The sequence below is a fragment of the Ustilaginoidea virens genome, chromosome 4 (assembly GCF_000687475.1).
Source record: "Ustilaginoidea virens chromosome 4, complete sequence".
Lineage (NCBI taxonomy): Eukaryota > Fungi > Ascomycota > Sordariomycetes > Hypocreales > Clavicipitaceae > Ustilaginoidea > Ustilaginoidea virens.
In genome coordinates, this window is record NC_057319.1 from 2558510 (window position 1) to 2576235 (window position 17726).

General features: G+C 57.5%; 5 protein-coding genes across 5 annotated transcripts; 1 reads left to right on the forward strand and 4 right to left on the reverse strand.

The window, feature by feature from the left end:
• Positions 1-90: 90 nt before the first annotated feature.
• Positions 91-1916, reverse strand: UV8b_05137 (uncharacterized protein; the record flags this gene model as incomplete). Its single annotated transcript, XM_043142635.1, has 2 exons — positions 91-675; positions 873-1916. 2 exons carry the CDS (start codon positions 1914-1916, stop codon positions 91-93), a joined length of 1629 nt encoding a protein of 542 aa, XP_042998569.1.
• A 263-nt stretch (positions 1917-2179) lies between these two features.
• Positions 2180-2707, reverse strand: UV8b_05138 (uncharacterized protein; the record flags this gene model as incomplete). The annotated part of the gene is made up of 1 exon (XM_043142636.1): positions 2180-2707. One exon carries the CDS (start codon positions 2705-2707, stop codon positions 2180-2182), a length of 528 nt encoding a protein of 175 aa, XP_042998570.1.
• A 1480-nt stretch (positions 2708-4187) lies between these two features.
• Positions 4188-5035, reverse strand: UV8b_05139 (uncharacterized protein; the record flags this gene model as incomplete). Its single annotated transcript, XM_043142637.1, has 4 exons — positions 4188-4303; positions 4372-4414; positions 4477-4544; positions 4855-5035. The coding sequence occupies 4 exons, from the start codon at positions 5033-5035 to the stop codon at positions 4188-4190; spliced, it is 408 nt and encodes a 135-aa protein (XP_042998571.1).
• A 2122-nt stretch (positions 5036-7157) lies between these two features.
• Positions 7158-8705, forward strand: UV8b_05140 (uncharacterized protein; the record flags this gene model as incomplete). The annotated part of the gene is made up of 4 exons (XM_043142638.1): positions 7158-7312; positions 7410-7451; positions 7562-7660; positions 7736-8705. The coding sequence occupies 4 exons, from the start codon at positions 7158-7160 to the stop codon at positions 8703-8705; spliced, it is 1266 nt and encodes a 421-aa protein (XP_042998572.1).
• Positions 8706-10064: 1359 nt separating this feature from the next.
• UV8b_05141 (uncharacterized protein) lies at positions 10065-11579 on the reverse strand (the record flags this gene model as incomplete). Its single annotated transcript, XM_043142639.1, has 1 exon — positions 10065-11579. One exon carries the CDS (start codon positions 11577-11579, stop codon positions 10065-10067), a length of 1515 nt encoding a protein of 504 aa, XP_042998573.1.
• Positions 11580-17726: the final 6147 nt, after the last annotated feature.

Sequence of the window (17726 nt, forward strand, 5' to 3'; positions counted from 1 at the left end):
AGAGAGTGACAGAGAGAAGGAAGGGGGTCCCACCTCCCAAATACATATCCAAATCGACGCCCCGTGTCGCCTTCTCTCTCCCTCTCTCTCTCAACGGTCCTTGACCGGCCACTCCGTCGGCTGCTGGCACTCGTCGTGCTCCTTGACCCATTGCCGGATCCGGTCGACCTTCCAGCCGCTGTATACCCGCTTGCCCGCGTCGTCCTCCTTCTTGGTCGCGAAGCCGAGCCTGATGACGCGCCCGATGCCGCAGACGCCGTCCAGGTACCGGTACTGGAAGCAGTCGCCAAACGAGTCGCACGCCTTGCTGCAGTCCTCGTGGCTCCTGTGCGCCGCCTGCTCCGCGTCCGACAGGCCGTCCTTTCTGATCCTGTTGGGCAGCTCCCACCACTCGTCGTTCTGCCTCGCCTTGGGGTCGACGTCGGGACCGGCGTAAAAGACGTCTTCGCTGCCATTGTCCCAGTTGGGCTCCAACGCTCGGAGATGCGGCTCGAAAAAGCGGTGGAAGAGGTCCTTGATCTTGAGCTCTTTCCCGGACTTGACCAGTTCCCTCTCCAGCGCGTGCACGTCGTTGATGTTCTGGGCCACCAGCTTGTGCAGCGTAATCACGGGCTGGCACCATTGTTTGTCGCTGTAGCTGAGCGTGTTGGGCTTCCTGCCATTGAAAAACGGCCACTGATGATTGTTTTTGCAGTACCCGTCTTGTCAGCCAAACAGCAAACCTTTTTTTTTTGTCCCCCCCCCCCCCCCCCCCCCCGGCAAGGCCGTGGGGATTGTGAGTTCAGTTCCAAGCAAGCCGGGAGGGGAAGGAAGCTTCAGAAGGGCGTCGGAAACACGTCGGAAAACGTCAATCGGAAAACGTCGCAACGTACCATGTTCTCGGGCGGATGCTTCTGCTCCTTCTGCACAATGTCGCTCCACATTATGTCGCCGCAGCAGTGCTTGGTCAGCGCCTCGTCGTACTGGTTCCCAAACCCCTTCCTGCCATGCAACATGGAGTGCATGAGGGCTTGAGACATCAAGTACCCAGAACCGCCATGCGCGAACGGGAACGTGCCCGAGTACTCGATGCTGCCGATGTAGTGATGCTTTGCGGGATCCGCGTGGGGAAGCCACTTGATCAGGTTTTCGAAGCTGACGTACGTGTCGGCGTCGATGAACATGTACCAGTCATGATGCGGTCGCATTTGGTAGGCGCGCTCGGCGATGTGCGTGTTCTTGTACTTGTCGAGATTCCAGCCCTCGCTGCCCACGTCGTACATCTTGTTGCATTCGTCGTGCGCGATGAGGCAGTGCTTTTGGCGCCGATAGATTTCAAAGTCTGCGTTGGTCTTCTTGATGCCGTCCAGAACAAACTCGAGACTGTCGTAGACGGCATGGCCGGTGACTGTCTCGGCCATGTCGCTGAAGATGAGCACGTTGTCGGCGGGCAGACACTTGAGCATCGTCATGAAGTGCGTAGGAAGTCTCCTGTAAGTCTCGGAAGCGCCCGTCTTTAGGAGGACCAGAACCTTTGAGGTGTCGGGGAAGTGCGCGCACTCGCCGCCGTCGTCGTCGTCGTCATGGGCAAGAGTGTGGTTTTGACCTTGGCGCGGAGGCTGGGTCTGGTTCTGGTTCTGAGCCTGGGTTTGGTGGTGAGGCTCCTCCTGGGCATGGTGCTGAGGCTGGGCCTTGTCCTTGTTCTTTCCACAGAGGCCTGGGACTCTCGAGTAGTGAGCTCGGCACAGCCGGTCTCCTTGCCTCAGCGTGCCGGCTATTAGGATGAGAAGGAAAACGGCGAGCGACAAGACGACAATCTTCCTCGACCTTGGCGACGCGGCCGCACAAGAGATGGGCGAAGCCGACCGCTTCTCGGACGTCGTCAAAAGGCCGTTCATTGCCGAAACCCGCCAGGAAGCAGAGCAAAATCGAGACATCAAGTTTGTGCGGAAGCAGGAAGCAGGAAGCAGTTGCGGAGGGAAGGGTCATCATCATCATCCAACAGGGCCCCTTCGCCCCCCCACTCCTTTCGGATGGAAAGCCTTTCGGGAAGGGGGGGGGGGGGGGTTGATGAAAAAAAAAATGGACTAATGATACACAAAAAGGACCAAGGATGGCCGGGCAGCCGGGCAGCCGGGCAGCCGGGCGACGGGGCGACAAATCCCGCAAAGCCGAGCTCTCCCAGGGAATCGGGGAGCACTCAGGGTAACCCGTTGTTCCAGCATGGTCGGAAATGAGCTTCACTCATTTCGCACGGGGGCCCGTTTTGCTCGAGAGGCGGGAGCATCTCGTTGGTCAGCTCGCGATTTACTGAGGAGACCTGAGGAGACGTTGGCAGGGGTTGTGCGAGCTGAGCTGACTTGTGGTTTCCGACTCGGTCGAGGGCAGGCCGCAGGGGGGGCAGCATCCGGGAAACCCGGGCGACGACGAACACATGCTGCAGCCATGAATAGGAGGAGAGGGGCTTCACCGTGAGCCAGGCGTCGGCATCGATGCCGGCGTCGATGTCGGTGGTGTTTTTGGTGGTGTTTTTGGTGGTGTTGCTGATGGAAGACGACGACTTGTATTTTCGTCGCCTTTTCCCCCAGGCGGAAACGTTGGAAACCGATTTTCCACCCGACACCCGACACCCGACACCCGACACCCGTCGACACGCCCGTCCGTCACACTGGGGCGAGCAGGGGGCAGCAGCCCGTGCTCGTACAGTACATGCACTGTGCGGCAGCATGGTCCCTGCTGTGACTAGCCCGTTTTGGGGTAGCGCACGCTTCGTCAGCGGCGCCTCATATGGATCTAACGATTCACAGCTGACAGCCCTATCTCGGCAAGCCACGCTGACCGTGTTACGCCACTTCCAATGGTGACGAATGTATGTACCTAGGTATGTACGGAGTAGGTATAGGTACCTTACCTGGCAGCAGCGTAAGCAGCTGGCTACATACCAAGGTCAAGATCTTGTATGCGGCGATGCGAGTTGAGTGAGGCTTCCGACAAGGGCAACCAGACAGACCCTGCGTGTCCAGTCCAAGCACCAAGCACCAAGCACCAAGCACCGACGGCTATGTGAGACGGTGGAGTCTGGACTCACCGCCGATCAGACCTCGGCAACGACGACGACGACGACGACGAGTCTTGTTCAAACGCCCGAGGGCGGCTTTTCCGACCAAGCTGCCGCACAGGACGTCATGTCCTTGCGGGTCCGCCATGACTCACTCGCTGCCTTGACGACGCGTATCAAAACGAGAAAACTGGGCACCAAGAATACCCGAGTTGTCTGTTCACGTACCTGGCGTGTCTGGAGTCTGGAGTCTGGAGTCTGGAGTCTGGAGTCTGGACCACAGTGGAGCACCGACATCGCTGCTGCGTATTGGGCTTGACCAGACATCACCCAGCGACCAAAATGGGAACAAAGCGGTTGCTTTCGTTCGTGCCATGCTTGGCCATCCAGTCTCCATTCCAGCTGGACCATACAAAAGTCTAGTCTACCTAAGCTACCTATGGACGTCAAGGAGAGGATCAGAGCAAGAGTAACTAACCTATATGAATAACGACTTGATTTGACAACAAAAAAACTCCAGGAGCTCCGTGACCCGTGATCCGTCTTCCTCCAAGGTCCAGCCAGAACCTTTTGAGCAATTTCCCGCTACAACTGCCAGCCGGGTGTGCTTGCGTTTCCTACGCTTGCCGACCACCCGGAACCTCCTCACTGTACCCATCAGTCGAGATTCGGCTTCCAACAAGGGCCCAGTTAAAAATTGCGTTCCTTGACACCGTGATTGATAAAGCCCTTCAACAATCTTTCAGCCGAGCCGTGCAAACCGCAGAAAGAAAACAGAAAAAGAAGAAAAGAAAAAGGGGGGGGGGGGGGGGGGAGGGTGAAACAGCAAGAAAATACACCATCTGCACCGCATCTTGATTACAGGCGGAAATATGAGATGACAAAAGGAAAGCAAGAGGGCAAAAACAAAGAGACAGAGGAGAACGTAAAATCGTCGTGATGAACCGTGAAAAAATTGTGAAGGAAAAAAAAAAAAAGAAAAAAAGCAACTCAAGTTTGGCTGGATTATTCAGAGCGCTTAAGCCTTTGGACGAAACCGCAATCCAACTGAAGAACCCAGGCGCCGCAAAAGGGTCCCAGACCCTAGACTCGAAATTAAAAAAAAAAAAAAAAAAAAAAAAAAAAAAACGAAGCCCCTTTTTCAACCGGCCTATTGAGGGAGCATGTTTCGGGATTCTTCGTCGCTGAGAACGATTTCATGGACCGGCTCCCGTTGATTTTCGAGCGGCACGTAGTCGCAATCCATGTACGAGGGAAGGAAGATTTCTGCAGCGCATTTCGTTAGCTGCTCGCCGCTAGGAGAGGAGAGTGATGCATCAAGGAAATAGACCAACCTGGATTCCAGACAAAGCCCTGGCTAGAGGAGAGGTACGAGATCTAGGACGAGGCACGTTAGCCGGGTTGGTGGGCGTCAACATGTGAGTGCGGAAGTGACAAACCAATCGCGGTGGTCCATCAGGGTCGCCAATATTGATGACGGTGCTTTCCTGCTTTGAAATAGAAGAGCCTACACGGCTTGTCAGCCCCATACCGCTTGAGATGCCTGGCCGTCTAACAACAGATCCCCACGGGAGGGGAAAGGGGAAGGGGAAGGGGCATGGGAAATGGGAAATGGGAAATGGGGCCATGGTGAATGAGGGCAATGAGGGCATTGAGGGCATGTGAGTGAGGGCATGACAGCCATGAGGCGGGCAGTTATGGCGCAAAGAGCCAAAGTGCATGGTGCGGGTTGGTGATGGCAGGGGGCTGGCTGCACCCGGAATCACGGAATCGCGGAATCACGGGGCAAGGGGCCAGAACAATGACGGGCGACTAACTCAGTAAGCTGGGCCGTCGGGCATGCAGCAACTTTGTGTTTGGGCTCGGCGAAGGTGACGAAGGTGGATGAAAGCTGGAGAAGGGGCTCATCGAGGAGCTAGCCATGGCCTTGGAGGGCGAGTGAAAAGTCCTGGGCGAAGCCGATGATCGGCCAGTCGGGATGGTGATGGATGATGACATGACCGAGGCTGGCCGAGGCAGGCCGAGTATGTTGGCAAAAGAGGCGACGACGGTTTCTTTTCATGTACGGCTGAGCCAGCTGGCGGCACGGGGCAGCAAAGTTGACGGCGTTTTTTTTTTTTTTTTTTTTTTTTTTTTGGTTTTTGGCGTGGGGGGGGGGAGGGAAGGGGAGCGAGGATGATACAAGACGGGCGGCGCGAGGCAGAAAGTGACCAAGTGGTGGTTTGTTGGAGGGAAGCAAAGTTGAGGTTGGTGGTGGCTATCGGCAGTGACGAGGAGGTGAGGTGGTGGTTCGCTGCAGGCTGGACGCTGACTGGCCAGTGGCTGAACAGGCTGGCACTTTGTGACGGGGGGGCCGTGGGCCGTGGGCCGTGGGCCGTTGGGTTGGGGGGGGGGGAGAGGGGCGGCTGGACGGGTCTGGTGTCTGTGTGTCTGGTGTCTGTGTCTGTGCCTATGTCTGTCTGTGTCTGGCCGTCTGGTCTGGTTAAATTTGGGGAACGGGCGGCAAAGGCGAGAGGCGGCAGCAATGGTTACAGTGCAGTCAGTTGTGTGGGAAAAACGGAATACATGTCAATACGTCAAAGGTTACGGATACAAAGATGACAAAGGGTTGCTGCAGCGGGCTGCTCCGTACCTGGTAGGAGGTAGTGAGTAGTATCTGCTAGAGCCAAAGCCGTCGGAGGCTGACAAGGCAACAAGGCATCAAGGCATCAGACCAGACCAGACCAGACCAGACACCAGACCAGACACCAGACCAGACACCAGACCAGACGCTGGCTGCCAGAATGCAGTTGAGAACATAATGACATACTGGACATTAGTTGTCAATTTACTCCGTACAGCTGGGTTGACAGCGACAACCAAGCAGGGTCCGTCCAGGGGTTCGACACCTGCCAGCCCAGCCATCCCCCCCCCACCCCCAGGCCTTTTTATTTTTGTCTTTTTCGTGTGCCCGCCCGGGCGCCAAGCTGCCAGTTGCCAAGTTGCCGTGCGGCTTGCTACGGGAGTACGGAGTGCGGAGTGCAGAGTGCAGAGTGCAGAGTGCCCGCCCGGCAATTCCCAAAGAAAGTAAAGGCATCAACTGGTCTGGTCGGTCGTCTGTCTTTGGAAGCAACGAACCAGAGCACGGTATCCGTTCCGTACTTGTCTCTAACTGTGCCTCGGAAGTTCCGGCTCAACAAGTGCCTCCTGGTGCCTCTGCCTCTGCCTCTGCCTCTGCCGCTGCCGCTGCCGCTGCCGCTGCCGCTGCTCGACCGTGGGGGCGGCTGGAGGATAAACATCAGATCAATGGCTCCATGCCTCCCGTCACTGGCCAGAGTGTTGTAGAGACGATCCACTGAGTGACATGCAGCCAGCCCATCCAGACTCCAGAGTGTGCGGTCGCAGTTGGCAGGAGAGGTTGACATCAATTGACAGGACCGAGTGCTTCCTGCCTGTCAGCTGTCACCCTACTGACTTGCTTGCTTGCTGCCCGCCATTCCAGGCCGCACTCGCAGCTCGCGTGCTCCGCTCCGTTACGGAAATGCCCGAGTATCGGACGGCGGGGATCCAATCCATGATGGACCGGCAAATAGGCAAGGTAGGTAGGTAGGTAGGTAGGTCAGGTACCTACCTAGGTTAGGTACCCAAGTCAAAGGGGATCAGACAGACCTCGAGACACGCCAAGGAACAAACGAGAGCAGGCTGGCCTTGATTTCATTGGCGCTGGCATCTTCCAGAGTTCACGCAGCCCGCCATTCTCAAGTGGTCAAAGGCAAAGGAAGCCCCCCCACGTGACTCATCACGCGGGCGACCGAGCCAAGTCGCCAAGTCGTCGTCAAGTCGTTACTAAGCCGGCAGCTCCCTTGCAAAGCTTGCTCCGTTCAAGTCTTCAAGTCCGTCCGTTACGTGCTCCGTTGACGCCTCGCCTCGCCTCGCCTCGCCTCCTCGTCAAAAAACGCCCCGTATCCTTGGCCAGCAAAATCCCCTCCTGCAGCCATCAACCCGTCAACCCCTCGCCCTTCGTCTAGCAAGTCTGTATCCCCTTCGCCAGCGAAATCCTCGACTTGACGCCCACGCCCACGCCCACGCCCACGCCCGCGCAATCCGCTGCGCTCCAGCCAACAACCCAAAACAACACACAATGGGCGACGTTGCCGTCGAGAGCCAGGCCAACCTGGTGCCACCCCATAAGAAGACCGCTCCTTCAACGACTCCCGCCATCGATCGCCTCGAGGGCCTGCCGACCGAGGGCGGTGACGAATATGCAACGCTGAAGAAGCTGCAGCGACAGCTGGAGTGAGCATCACCCGGACCTTCTGGCGCCGCTTCCTCCACCTCGTGTGGAGGATTTGAGAGAATCTTCCCTTGTGGGCTGACCGACGCATCTCTCAAGATATATTCACCTGCAGGAAGAGTACATCAAGGATGAGCAAAGGTTTGTTGCCACGCCACTCTCCCGACTCGTCTCCAAGAAAACGAAACGAAAAAGAAAAAAAAAGAAAAAAAGGGGGAAGCGGAAGACAAGCCGCTAATGCTGGCGTGTAGAAGCTTGAAGCGTGAGCTGGTTCGAGCTCAAGAGGAAATAAAGCGCATCCAGAGCGTGCCCCTGGTGATTGGCCAGTTTATGGAAGCCATTGATCAAAAGTAAGGAGCCAAAGATTCTTCCCTTCTCTCCCCTCTCTGTTTCTGGGGCGACACTGACGTTTCCGTTTTGCCCAGTACCGGAATCGTGCAGTCGAGCACCGGGTCAAACTACGTGGTTCGCATCCTGTCCACTCTTGACCGGGAGCTGCTCAAACCCTCATCGTCGGTCGCCCTGCACCGACACTCCAACGCCCTCGTCGACATTCTCCCGCCCGAGGCAGACTCGTCAATCGCCATGCTCGGCGCCGACGAGAAGCCCGACGTGACGTACGCCGACGTGGGCGGGCTGGACATGCAGAAGCAAGAGATCCGCGAAGCCGTGGAGCTGCCGCTGACGCACTTTGACCTGTACAAGCAGATCGGCATCGACCCCCCCCGCGGCGTGCTGCTGTACGGGCCCCCCGGCACCGGCAAGACGATGCTCGTCAAGGCCGTGGCCAACTCGACCACGGCCAGCTTCATCCGCGTCGTCGGCTCCGAGTTTGTGCAAAAGTACCTGGGCGAGGGACCCCGGATGGTGCGCGACGTGTTCCGCATGGCGCGGGAAAACTCCCCGGCCATCATCTTCATTGACGAGATCGACGCCATCGCCACGAAGCGGTTCGACGCCCAGACGGGCGCCGACCGCGAGGTGCAGCGCATCCTGCTCGAGCTGCTCAACCAGATGGACGGCTTCGACCAGACGTCCAACGTCAAGGTCATCATGGCCACCAACCGCGCCGACACGCTGGACCCGGCGCTGCTCCGCCCCGGCCGCCTGGACCGCAAGATCGAGTTCCCCTCGCTGCGGGACCGCCGCGAGCGCCGCCTCATCTTCACCACCATTGCCGCCAAGATGTCGCTGGCCCCCGAGGTCGACCTGGACAGCCTGATTATCCGCAACGACCCGCTGTCGGGCGCCATCATCGCCGCCATCATGCAGGAGGCCGGCCTGCGCGCCGTCCGCAAGAACCGCTACAACATCATCCAGAGCGACCTGGAGGACGCCTACTCCAGCCAAGTCAAGGGGACCTCGGAGGACAACAAGTTTGACTTTTACAAGTAGATGGGACACGGGGGGGGGGCTCGCTTTGTGTAGCTCTGTTGCTCTGTTGCTGTTGCCCTGTTCCTCTGGTCTCTGTCGCTGGCAGCCGCTGACGGACGCCGAGGCCATCGCCGCTCTTTGCCGGCAGCTGCACAGAACAGAAACAATCGTGTACTTTATTCACTCATCTTTTTTTTTTTTTTTCTTGTTCTTTAGGCTCCCCCTGCCCTGCGCACCCGGTGAAAGAACCGCCATGGTGGGGCTTTTGTTTTTTTTTTTTTTTTTTTTTTTTTTTTTTTTTTTTTTTTTTTTTTTGTTGCTCGTGCGGGCTGTCGACGTGAAGGGCGCGCGGTCGCTGCATCGTGGGCCTTTTGTGTTCCGTCCTGGACGCTGACCGGGTTCAGTCATCTTGGGAACCGGACGGGGGCTGTGTTGTTGTTGTTGTTGTTGTTGTCTGGTAGCCGTTTTGACGGGTCAGCTCGGACAGTCAGCAGCAGCACATGGCTAGACAGACATCACCGGTAAAACGTGGCTCGAATTCATGCTCATTACTCAAACAACACTGCAAGACATGTCATCCATGCCATCCATGCCATCCGTGCCATCCGTGCCATCCGTGCCGTAGGACCCATCCCGCCCGTCGGGGCCGTCCAAGGGTGTTTTTTCCTGCCAAGCCCCGTCTAGGTATCTTACGCCTGTAAAAATAAAAAGCCGAAAAGAGAAAGAAAAAACAACAGCAAAGGGGACGCATACAAAAAGACACAAAGGGACCGTCAACCGTCAGTGACAGACAACACTCCGGGTTCCAATCCTCCGTGAGAATAGTCTGCGAAAAGGAGGAAAAAGGAACAGGAAAAAAAAGAAAAAAGAAAAGAACGAGGCGCGCTGGTAATCTCGAAACGCGGACACAGAAAAACAAAAAAGCCAAAAGCTCTCCGAGATGTCCTCTGCAGACCCGCGACAAAACCTCCTACAGGGACCGTCAAGCAACCCCCTTTCCCCCCCCCCCTTCTTTCGTATATTAGGTCGTCATAACTTCCGCTTAAAAAAACAAACGTTCAAAGCAAAGTCGTTGCAAAACCATGAATCCCCATTTCACCTCCGTTAATTAACGCGAGGATATAGAACGCCGATGCTATGTTATGGTATCATGACGAGAGATGAGGGGGAATTTCCCTCCTTTTGTTTACTTCCGACAGGCCAACTCGGCAAGAGTCGTACATGTACAGTTTTGTCCAACAAAAAAAAAAAAAAAAAAAAAAAAAGGAAGAAAAATTTGGGGCGATTGCATTGCATCGCAACCTAGAATAACTCGGTCAAATACGTCGGCAACAAAGGCGCCTTGTCAAAACGTTGAGATGCTTTATCGGTAGGCATCCGTCAAGAGTTCAAGGCGACGCCAACTTCGAGGAGAAGTTGCACAAACTTGCCGTGAAGCTCGATAAAGAAATCAGGCTGACCGACAAGCTCAGCAAGTCCTCGAGCTTTCAAGGGAGAGGGTCCAGGGCCGCCATTCATCCGCCTGGTGAAGGCGCTGCCGCCGGCAAAGAAGCTGCTCCCCGACCGGTCTACGGCGGCAGGCGCGTCCAACGCAGAAGGCTGTGGGTGCGGGTGTGGGTGCGGTTGTGGGTGTCCTCCTCCCCCTTGTTGCAGCAGCACGCTTCCAGTCGGCGAAGAGTTGGTGGCGGTGCGCTCGGCCTCGACTTCGGCGAGCTGTTGGATCCAAGAGGCCAGGTTCCCGAATGCCGTGGAAATCATGCTAAAAGTCTTCATTGCCAGCCTCTCCTTGTGCGTGCTCAGAGCCAGAAAAGCGTAGACCCTCTTATGGCCTCGGGCGTGCATGTCTGGAATGCGGAAAATGTAAGCCGTCGTGTATCCGGCCAAGGCATCGCCAAAGAAGATGGGCCCGCCGGTGGCTGCGGAACCCGGGCTTTGCGTCGTCACAAAGGAAGGTGACGTGTTGAGCTGCGGGGAGGATGCTGGCGAAGAGGTGGAGGGAGATCGCGGAAGAGTCTCAAATGACAGCGCTCTCAGGCATGATGCACGGATCAGAGAGAACGAATCAGGCAGCATCGGCTCGCGTGTCGAGGTGTAATTGACATAGTGGAAATGGTACGGGGTATGATCCGCAGACGAGGTTGAGTTGCTGGAACAAGAGTTATTTCTCGAGCTGCTGGCTCTCTGAGCCTTTCTCCGAGACCGCAGCCCATGTGTCGACGTCGACGTCGTCGTCCTTGTGGACGATTCGCCGTCTCCGTCCGTGTCGCTTGACGTTTGTGAGTTGGGCGGTGAGGCTACTCCGGCGGCCCCAAAAACACGCTCGAAAGGGGCCTTGGTGCGCAAAGTCGGTCCATGAGCCCCAGTGGCATAGCCGTCGGCGACTGCGCCGGGGGTTTGCCGCCTCGGGAGCGTCATGGCGCAATTGTCACAAGGACCTTGTTTTTTCGTGACGGTGTCGTCATACGTCCTTCTGAAGCTCGAGTCTCGACGCGGCTGCTGGAAAACTGGCCGCGGGCTCTCGGGCGGCGTTTCCAGGGCGGACGTGGAGGATGCGTGATTGTCGTTGGTTGCGGCAGCTGCAGAATGACGCAGAGCGGCTCGCGGGCCATTGGCTTCATGCTCCGAAGCTGGAGCGGAGCCGCTGCGGCTGATGCTTAGATGACGGAGCGCGTCATTGAGCTGTGTTTGCGGCGCAGGTGCTGGGCCGCTGGATCTTGTTCGTTTGTCGGTTCTCGGCTTACACGGTGACGCGTACAAGGCATCGGGTTCCTGGAAACACGCAGAGCACGGGTTCCTCAGTCCCTCTGTGACCATCAGGGGGGTTGGTCCATGAATGTCACAGTAGTGAGCCAGACATAACTTCAAACCAAATGTTAGCTTGATGCCGATGGCCATGGTGAGGACTTTTTAGCGTGTGGCAGCATAACCCGAGACCCAAGGAGAAGAAAGCAAGATGAGGCACTGTGCGCATGGGCTACTATATAAAGGGAGGGGGGGGGGGGGGGGGGGGGGGAGAGGGATAGAAAACAAACGTGGGGAGGGGACAAGGGTGTATGATGGTTGCCAAGTCACGGATGGCCAAAAGGTTGTCAACTTTGGCTGCCCAAAAGCCGCGTGGAAAGCGATGCGAGTTCGACGTTGAACGGCAGGACAAGGACAGGTGACCAGTGAGTCATTGTGCCGCAGGACAGATGCATGTTTCTCGGGTGTGTCCTGCAGGGAGAACGGCAAGCAGCCTGTGATTATTGACGCTGGTAGGTTCGCAGGAGAAACACAGTCGAGGCGGTGAGCGGAAGAGGGTGTGAAAGGGGCATGTTGGAGCCGACGACGTGGGACAACCGCATCAGCATGAGCTGCAGTAGCTTACAGCCGAGACCCAATGCCCACCGGCATGCGGTTGCAAGGGCAAGCGGGAGAGGGACCGGGGAGAGGAGGGGAGGGAGGGGAGGGGGGGGGAAGAGTTGACAACAAGGGCCAGGAGAAGAAGCAACTCATGCAGTGTATGCCGCCTTGGGTGAGGTGAGAGTTGTGCAAGCGTGCTGCAGGCTCAGATTGATGGTGCGGCACCCTGGGGAACGGACAAGGCATGACATGGCGCAGTGGTGCCTGTTTTTTTTTTTTTTTTTTTTTTTTTTTTTTTTTTTTTTCGCAAAAGCGATCGACTTACAATGTAGGTCATGACGCATTCAGTTGGAAGCGGATTGACCCTGTCGCAGAATGGAGCTTTTGGGTGTGATCTCGGTGAGAGCTTCCGCGCGCGCCGGGTTTTTCTTTTTGGGGGGGGGGGGGGGGGGGAGTGGTGACGGGTTGGCTGCCAGCGTAGCAGAGTCTGATGGTCCAATGACAACAGAATGATGGTCGACTGAAGGGCCCGGCGCGAATGGACCCAGTGACGATGAGCGTGCGGCGGCGACGACGGGGTCTGGGCAAATGGCGATGAATCAGAGGGGTGACAGTCGGGGTATAGATGACGATGCAAATCGAGGGCCAGCGGCAAGCGACTTGGTGGCACCGTTCATACCGGTATTATCGTAGGGAGACTGGAGGGTGAAAATGTCCGAGGGACAAGTGACGAAGAGCTTGGTGTTGTTGATGGCTGCTTGGATAAGACAGCGGGCAGGCGGTGGGGGGGGGGGTTCAGCGACGGGATGCGGAATGCGGAATGCGGATGCAGATGCGAACCAGTCGAGCTGTTTGGGTCGAAGCAGAGGATAACCGCTTGCAGCTCTGGTGGCCCTGGTGGCGTGGCGTCGAAGCTGTCTGGGCCAGGCTGGCTGGTGCTGGTGCTGGTGCTGGAGCTGGTGGTGGAGGTGGAGGTGGAGGTGGAGCGCGTCTGGTGCTTGCTCTCGCTGCGCGCGACAAACACGGCCCTGCGGTGCAACCTCGGCGACCAGGCTCGAAAGAACAAGGTGAGCGCGGCGTGATGAGGAGGATGGCGATTCTCATCGGTCGGCAGACCGGATGACGGGTGACTAAAAGATATATATGAAGAAAAAAATGAAAAAAAAAAGGGGGGGGGGGGAAGGGGGGAGGGCAACGGAAGTTGGAGAGGAGAAGAGGTATCAAATAAAACTGGGCACGGTGGATGTCACGGATGTGGCCTTTGCCTGGAACTTGAGGGCGAGCTAGGAGAGGACATCAGGGAGCAGGGTGAGCCACGATGGTAAGAAAAATGGGGTATGATCAGACAGGACCCAGGAGCGAGCGTGCGAGGCAAGCTGCGCGGGTTGGCGGGTCGTGGCTTCCGAACTAGACTACGTCGAGATTGATAGCTTCGCGCCTTCTGTTTCAAGTGGGCAAGATTCTCACGGCAGGAAGGCAGGAAGGAGCCTGGTCTGTCTCGGATTAGACCGCATCCGCACGGCAGGTTGTTTGCACGGCGAGGAATCAGGAAGCAGCAAACAGGAGAAAGGAACATTAGAAACAAGGAAGGAAGGCAGGCAGGCAGGCGGGCAGGCGGGCGGGCAGGCAGGCACGAATAATGAAGATGCGCCCGGCCGGGGGAGGGGGAAGCCCGAGTCAATCGCAATCGCGTGCCAACTGACGACCGACGACATGCACCAATGCCACATGCAAGTTGCGGGCGGGTGAGGCAAAGCCGCCAGGGCCATATGTGCATGTATTTTGCGTTTGCGGGTGGGCAGTGGGCTCGCTCTCACAGGTCTTGTGGGCGCAGCCTGGACCCTGGAGCGACCCAAACGCAGCACAAAAGTAACGGAGCACGGCGCCCAGTCCCTTACTGTGCATTACTAATTACTAACCGGCGACGACCAGACACACACCTTGCTTTCCCGCAAATCAGGCAACATTTGACAAGGCCCCTGGGCTGTTGGCAATTTCATGACAGGGTTTTTGAGACAGGGCCTTTGTGACAGGGCCTTGGCGACAGGGCGCCGGGGGGTTCCCATCCCAGGCCGCCAGTCTTCTAGAACAACACGTGCCGGTCTGGAGGAGGCGAGGAGGCGAGGAGGCGAGGCGGCGAGGCGGCTGGGTCATGTTGTGAGCCAGGCCAAAGAAGCGACGGGCACTTGCGATGCTGCAGGGGCCCCTGGCCGCTGGAATTTTGCCCGACTTGGCGAGTAGCCCGACGAGCAAGAGGACGGAAACCGACTGGACGGCCGCCGACTGGACGACCGCCGACCTGGCCGACGGCGGGAAATCCAAAGTCGCCTCTGCGCACATGGCAAAGGCAGCAGCAAGTCGCGGGTGCGGGAATCTAGGTGCCTACATTAGGTACCTAATGTACCTACCTCCTACCTCCTGTCCTGCACCTGTCGAGGCAGGGCGAAGCACGGGTTTCAGGAGGGCTGATACGCGACTTGGTTCTCGACTCGCCGGCCCCGCCTTGGCTGCGAGATTTCGAGATTTCGAGATTTCGAGATTTCGAGATTGGCGCGGGCAGCAAGAATGCGCCGTGAATTTGGTTACTGTCTGGTTTCTGGTCCTGGCCTGCCTGGGTGGTCCCTGTCCAAGGTTCCCCCTCTGGGATTGCCGCCGCCCGGCGAAACACGACTCCCAGACATTCGACATTTACCCAGCCCCAGCCCCAGCCCCAGCCCCAGCCCCAGCACCAGCACCAGCACCAGCAGGCCTTGGCCGCCACGTGAAAAACTGCGGAGCAAAAGACTCGACCGACATGCTCGCTAGCAACAGCCCAGGGTTTTTTCTACTTTTATTTTTTTTCGTCTTTTTTTTTTTTTTCTTTTTTGTCTTCTTTATACAACTTTACTTTACTTTGTACTTACTTTCGTCCATGAACAACAAACAACCTGGGCGTTTCCCCCCCCCCCCACCCAAAGCCCAAAGTGGCTGGGGCTGCTGCACGTGGGTTCTTTGCACCGGCCGCCCGCCGGCGAATCTACATGCATTTGATACATCCTACGGAGTACCCGACCTGCTGAATGCTGCCCGCCTGGCCTGCTGAATGCGGCGAAAAGGCCGCCGCCCAGACACCAACATCAACATCAACATCAAGTTGACATCAGCATCAACACAGCACAGCACGTCTGTCGATGCCCAACCCCCCCCCCCCAGCCGGCAGGCCAACGACGCACCGCGAGCGCAAAGAGGAAACAAAACACCAGCCAGACAAGAGAGAGCGCCGCGCCCTTTTCCCGTTGCGGCATGCTCCGCGGTCGCACTGCGACGCCGACGCGCCCCGTGATTGTGCCTGTGCCTCCCCAGTTTCCCGCCCTGGCCTGGCCTGGCCTGGCCTGGCCGGGGCAGGCCAGCCTAGGTTCGATGTCGTGCAAAGCAACATGAAAAGCCCAGGCGACTTGCCGCGGCGGGCCAGCGAGGAAGCCGCAGCGGTCCACGTGGCCCACGAGGGGGGGGGGGGGCTCTGCTGCAGTTGACATGCATGAATACGTCAATACGTACATGTACATTCCAACCTACCTACGGTACCTAAGGTACCTACCTACCTCAGGCACCTTGACAGAGCTAGCTGGCCTGGTCTGCCCCGGGGCACAGTTCCGCCCGTGTTCGACTTGGCTGGCTAGGTACCTACCTAAGGTTAGGTAGGTATGTATGTTACGCAGGTAACAGCAACCCTCCGCGGCTGCGGGCAAACCAACAGAGCAGAGAGAGGGCTGGGGGAACAAAGGACAAGAAGAAGAAAGAAAGAAAGAAAGAAAGAAGGAAAAATTGTCTTGTTGGTTGGCAGGGCCTAACAGCGGTCTGCATTTTTTTTTCTCGCCCTCCCTGTCGTCTCCCTCGGTCCTTGGGCTAATTTTTCTTCTTCTTCGTCTTCTTCTTCCCGTAGTACGTCGATAGCACCGAGTCGCGCAGGCTGCTCAGCGCTGGCTGGCTGGCTTGGCCCTTGGGGGCTGCGTCGTAGCTATGTACGTAGCGCGACCCCCAGCGCATCCCCCAGCGCATCCCCCAGCGCACCCCCCTTTATAACGTCAACATTGAATGTCTGGTCCTGCTGGCGCGCGCCAGCCCAACAGCACCGGGAACGCTGCGGTCCATCACGCGCATTTCACCACGCCTTGGGCAGAATCGCAAAATAAATAAATAAATAAATAAATAAATAACACAAAAAAAAAAAATTCGCCCTCCCCGTCCCGCAGCGCAGCAAACTCGGAATGCCCACGCAGTGCGCACCGCCAGCGCTTTGTTTGCCCCCCCCCCCCCCCCCCCCCCCCCGGGTCCGTCTGTCCCACGGGGGGGCCTGCCAACAAAAAAAAAAAGAACAAAAGAACTAACAAACAAACAAACAAAGCCCGCGCCAGCCCAACCAAGACCGAAACCCAAAAAAATCGAGATCAAAAATGATGAAAATAATAATAATATTAAGAGTAATCATTAAAAAAAAAAAAAATATGAAAAAAAGAGCCGCAGGTAACGCTCGCAGGCTAAACATCCCCGAGCGAAATGAAATGGCCGGCCACCGCGGGCCCCCGGCCCCGCCTGGCGTTTCGGACCCCAACCGCCAGACTAGACCGGTGAGGGGCCGCTAATTTCCCTGGAAAAAGGTCCACTGAGGGGCCCGGCCCCCCCTCAATTGCTGCTGGAACGTCAGCCCCAGCCATGTGGCAAGGGCCCACCGTGGCCAAGGGAGCAGCAGTAACATGACCCGAGGCAGGGCAGGAAAAAAAGAAAGCAGCGGGGGGGAAAAAGGGAAAAAGGGAAAAAGAAAAAAAGAAAAGAAAAGAAAAGGGAAGGAAAGGAAAAAGAAACGAGAGGAAGCTGAAAAGGTGTGCACGGTTGGGCTTGTTGGTTAAACGGCCCGAGACTGGCACGCGCTCGTGCGCCTCCCCTCCCCCTCCCCCTCCCCGTCGGGTAAAGTGCCAGCTGGGCCGCCGCCGACGCAAGGACGCAAGGGGCATTCAATTTTGTTTGGATTGATTGATTGATGGATGGATTGATTGATTGATTGACCCGAGCCGTTGCAAGGGGGGGGGGGGAGACCGGCGCAGCTGAGCGCAGCTGAGCGCAGCTGACCTGACCTCTCGCTGGCCCGTGGCTGTCTGTGCTGGCTGTGCCGGCTGTGCTGGCTGGCCCTGGCCGCTCCTTCCAGTCTTCTCCGGCGACATCGCCCTTGGCTGCCGAGCGCTTCGGCCGCCAGCAAGCCCGTCCGTCCGTCCGTCATCGCATCGCACCACGGGGCGTCGGTCGGCAACACATGGACGAGTCAACGTCGAAGCCGCCTGGCCTGCCATCTGGGTCAGGGTCAGCAGCAGCCAGCCAGCCAGCCAGCCAGCCAGCCCCTGGGTAGCGGGTTCCCGGCCCCGGACCCCCGGCTGGCTGGCTGGCTGGCAGTGGGTGCTGGAGTCTGGTCGGCAAGTCAGACTGACGGGCCCGCCGGACCAATTGCGTTGCATGCAATGACTTGCATGGCGCCCTCGCCCATGACATCAGCCCCCATGTCAGCCCGCCATCATCGTCATCACCGAGGACCAGCCCAGGCCGGACCGACTGCAGGGACTGCAGGGACTGCAAGGGATCCACCAACCCATCGAGACTACAGTAATCATGGGCTTCGTTCCAAAAGGCAATCGTTTCAGCTTCTATTGATAACTTTGCGCATACCAAAAG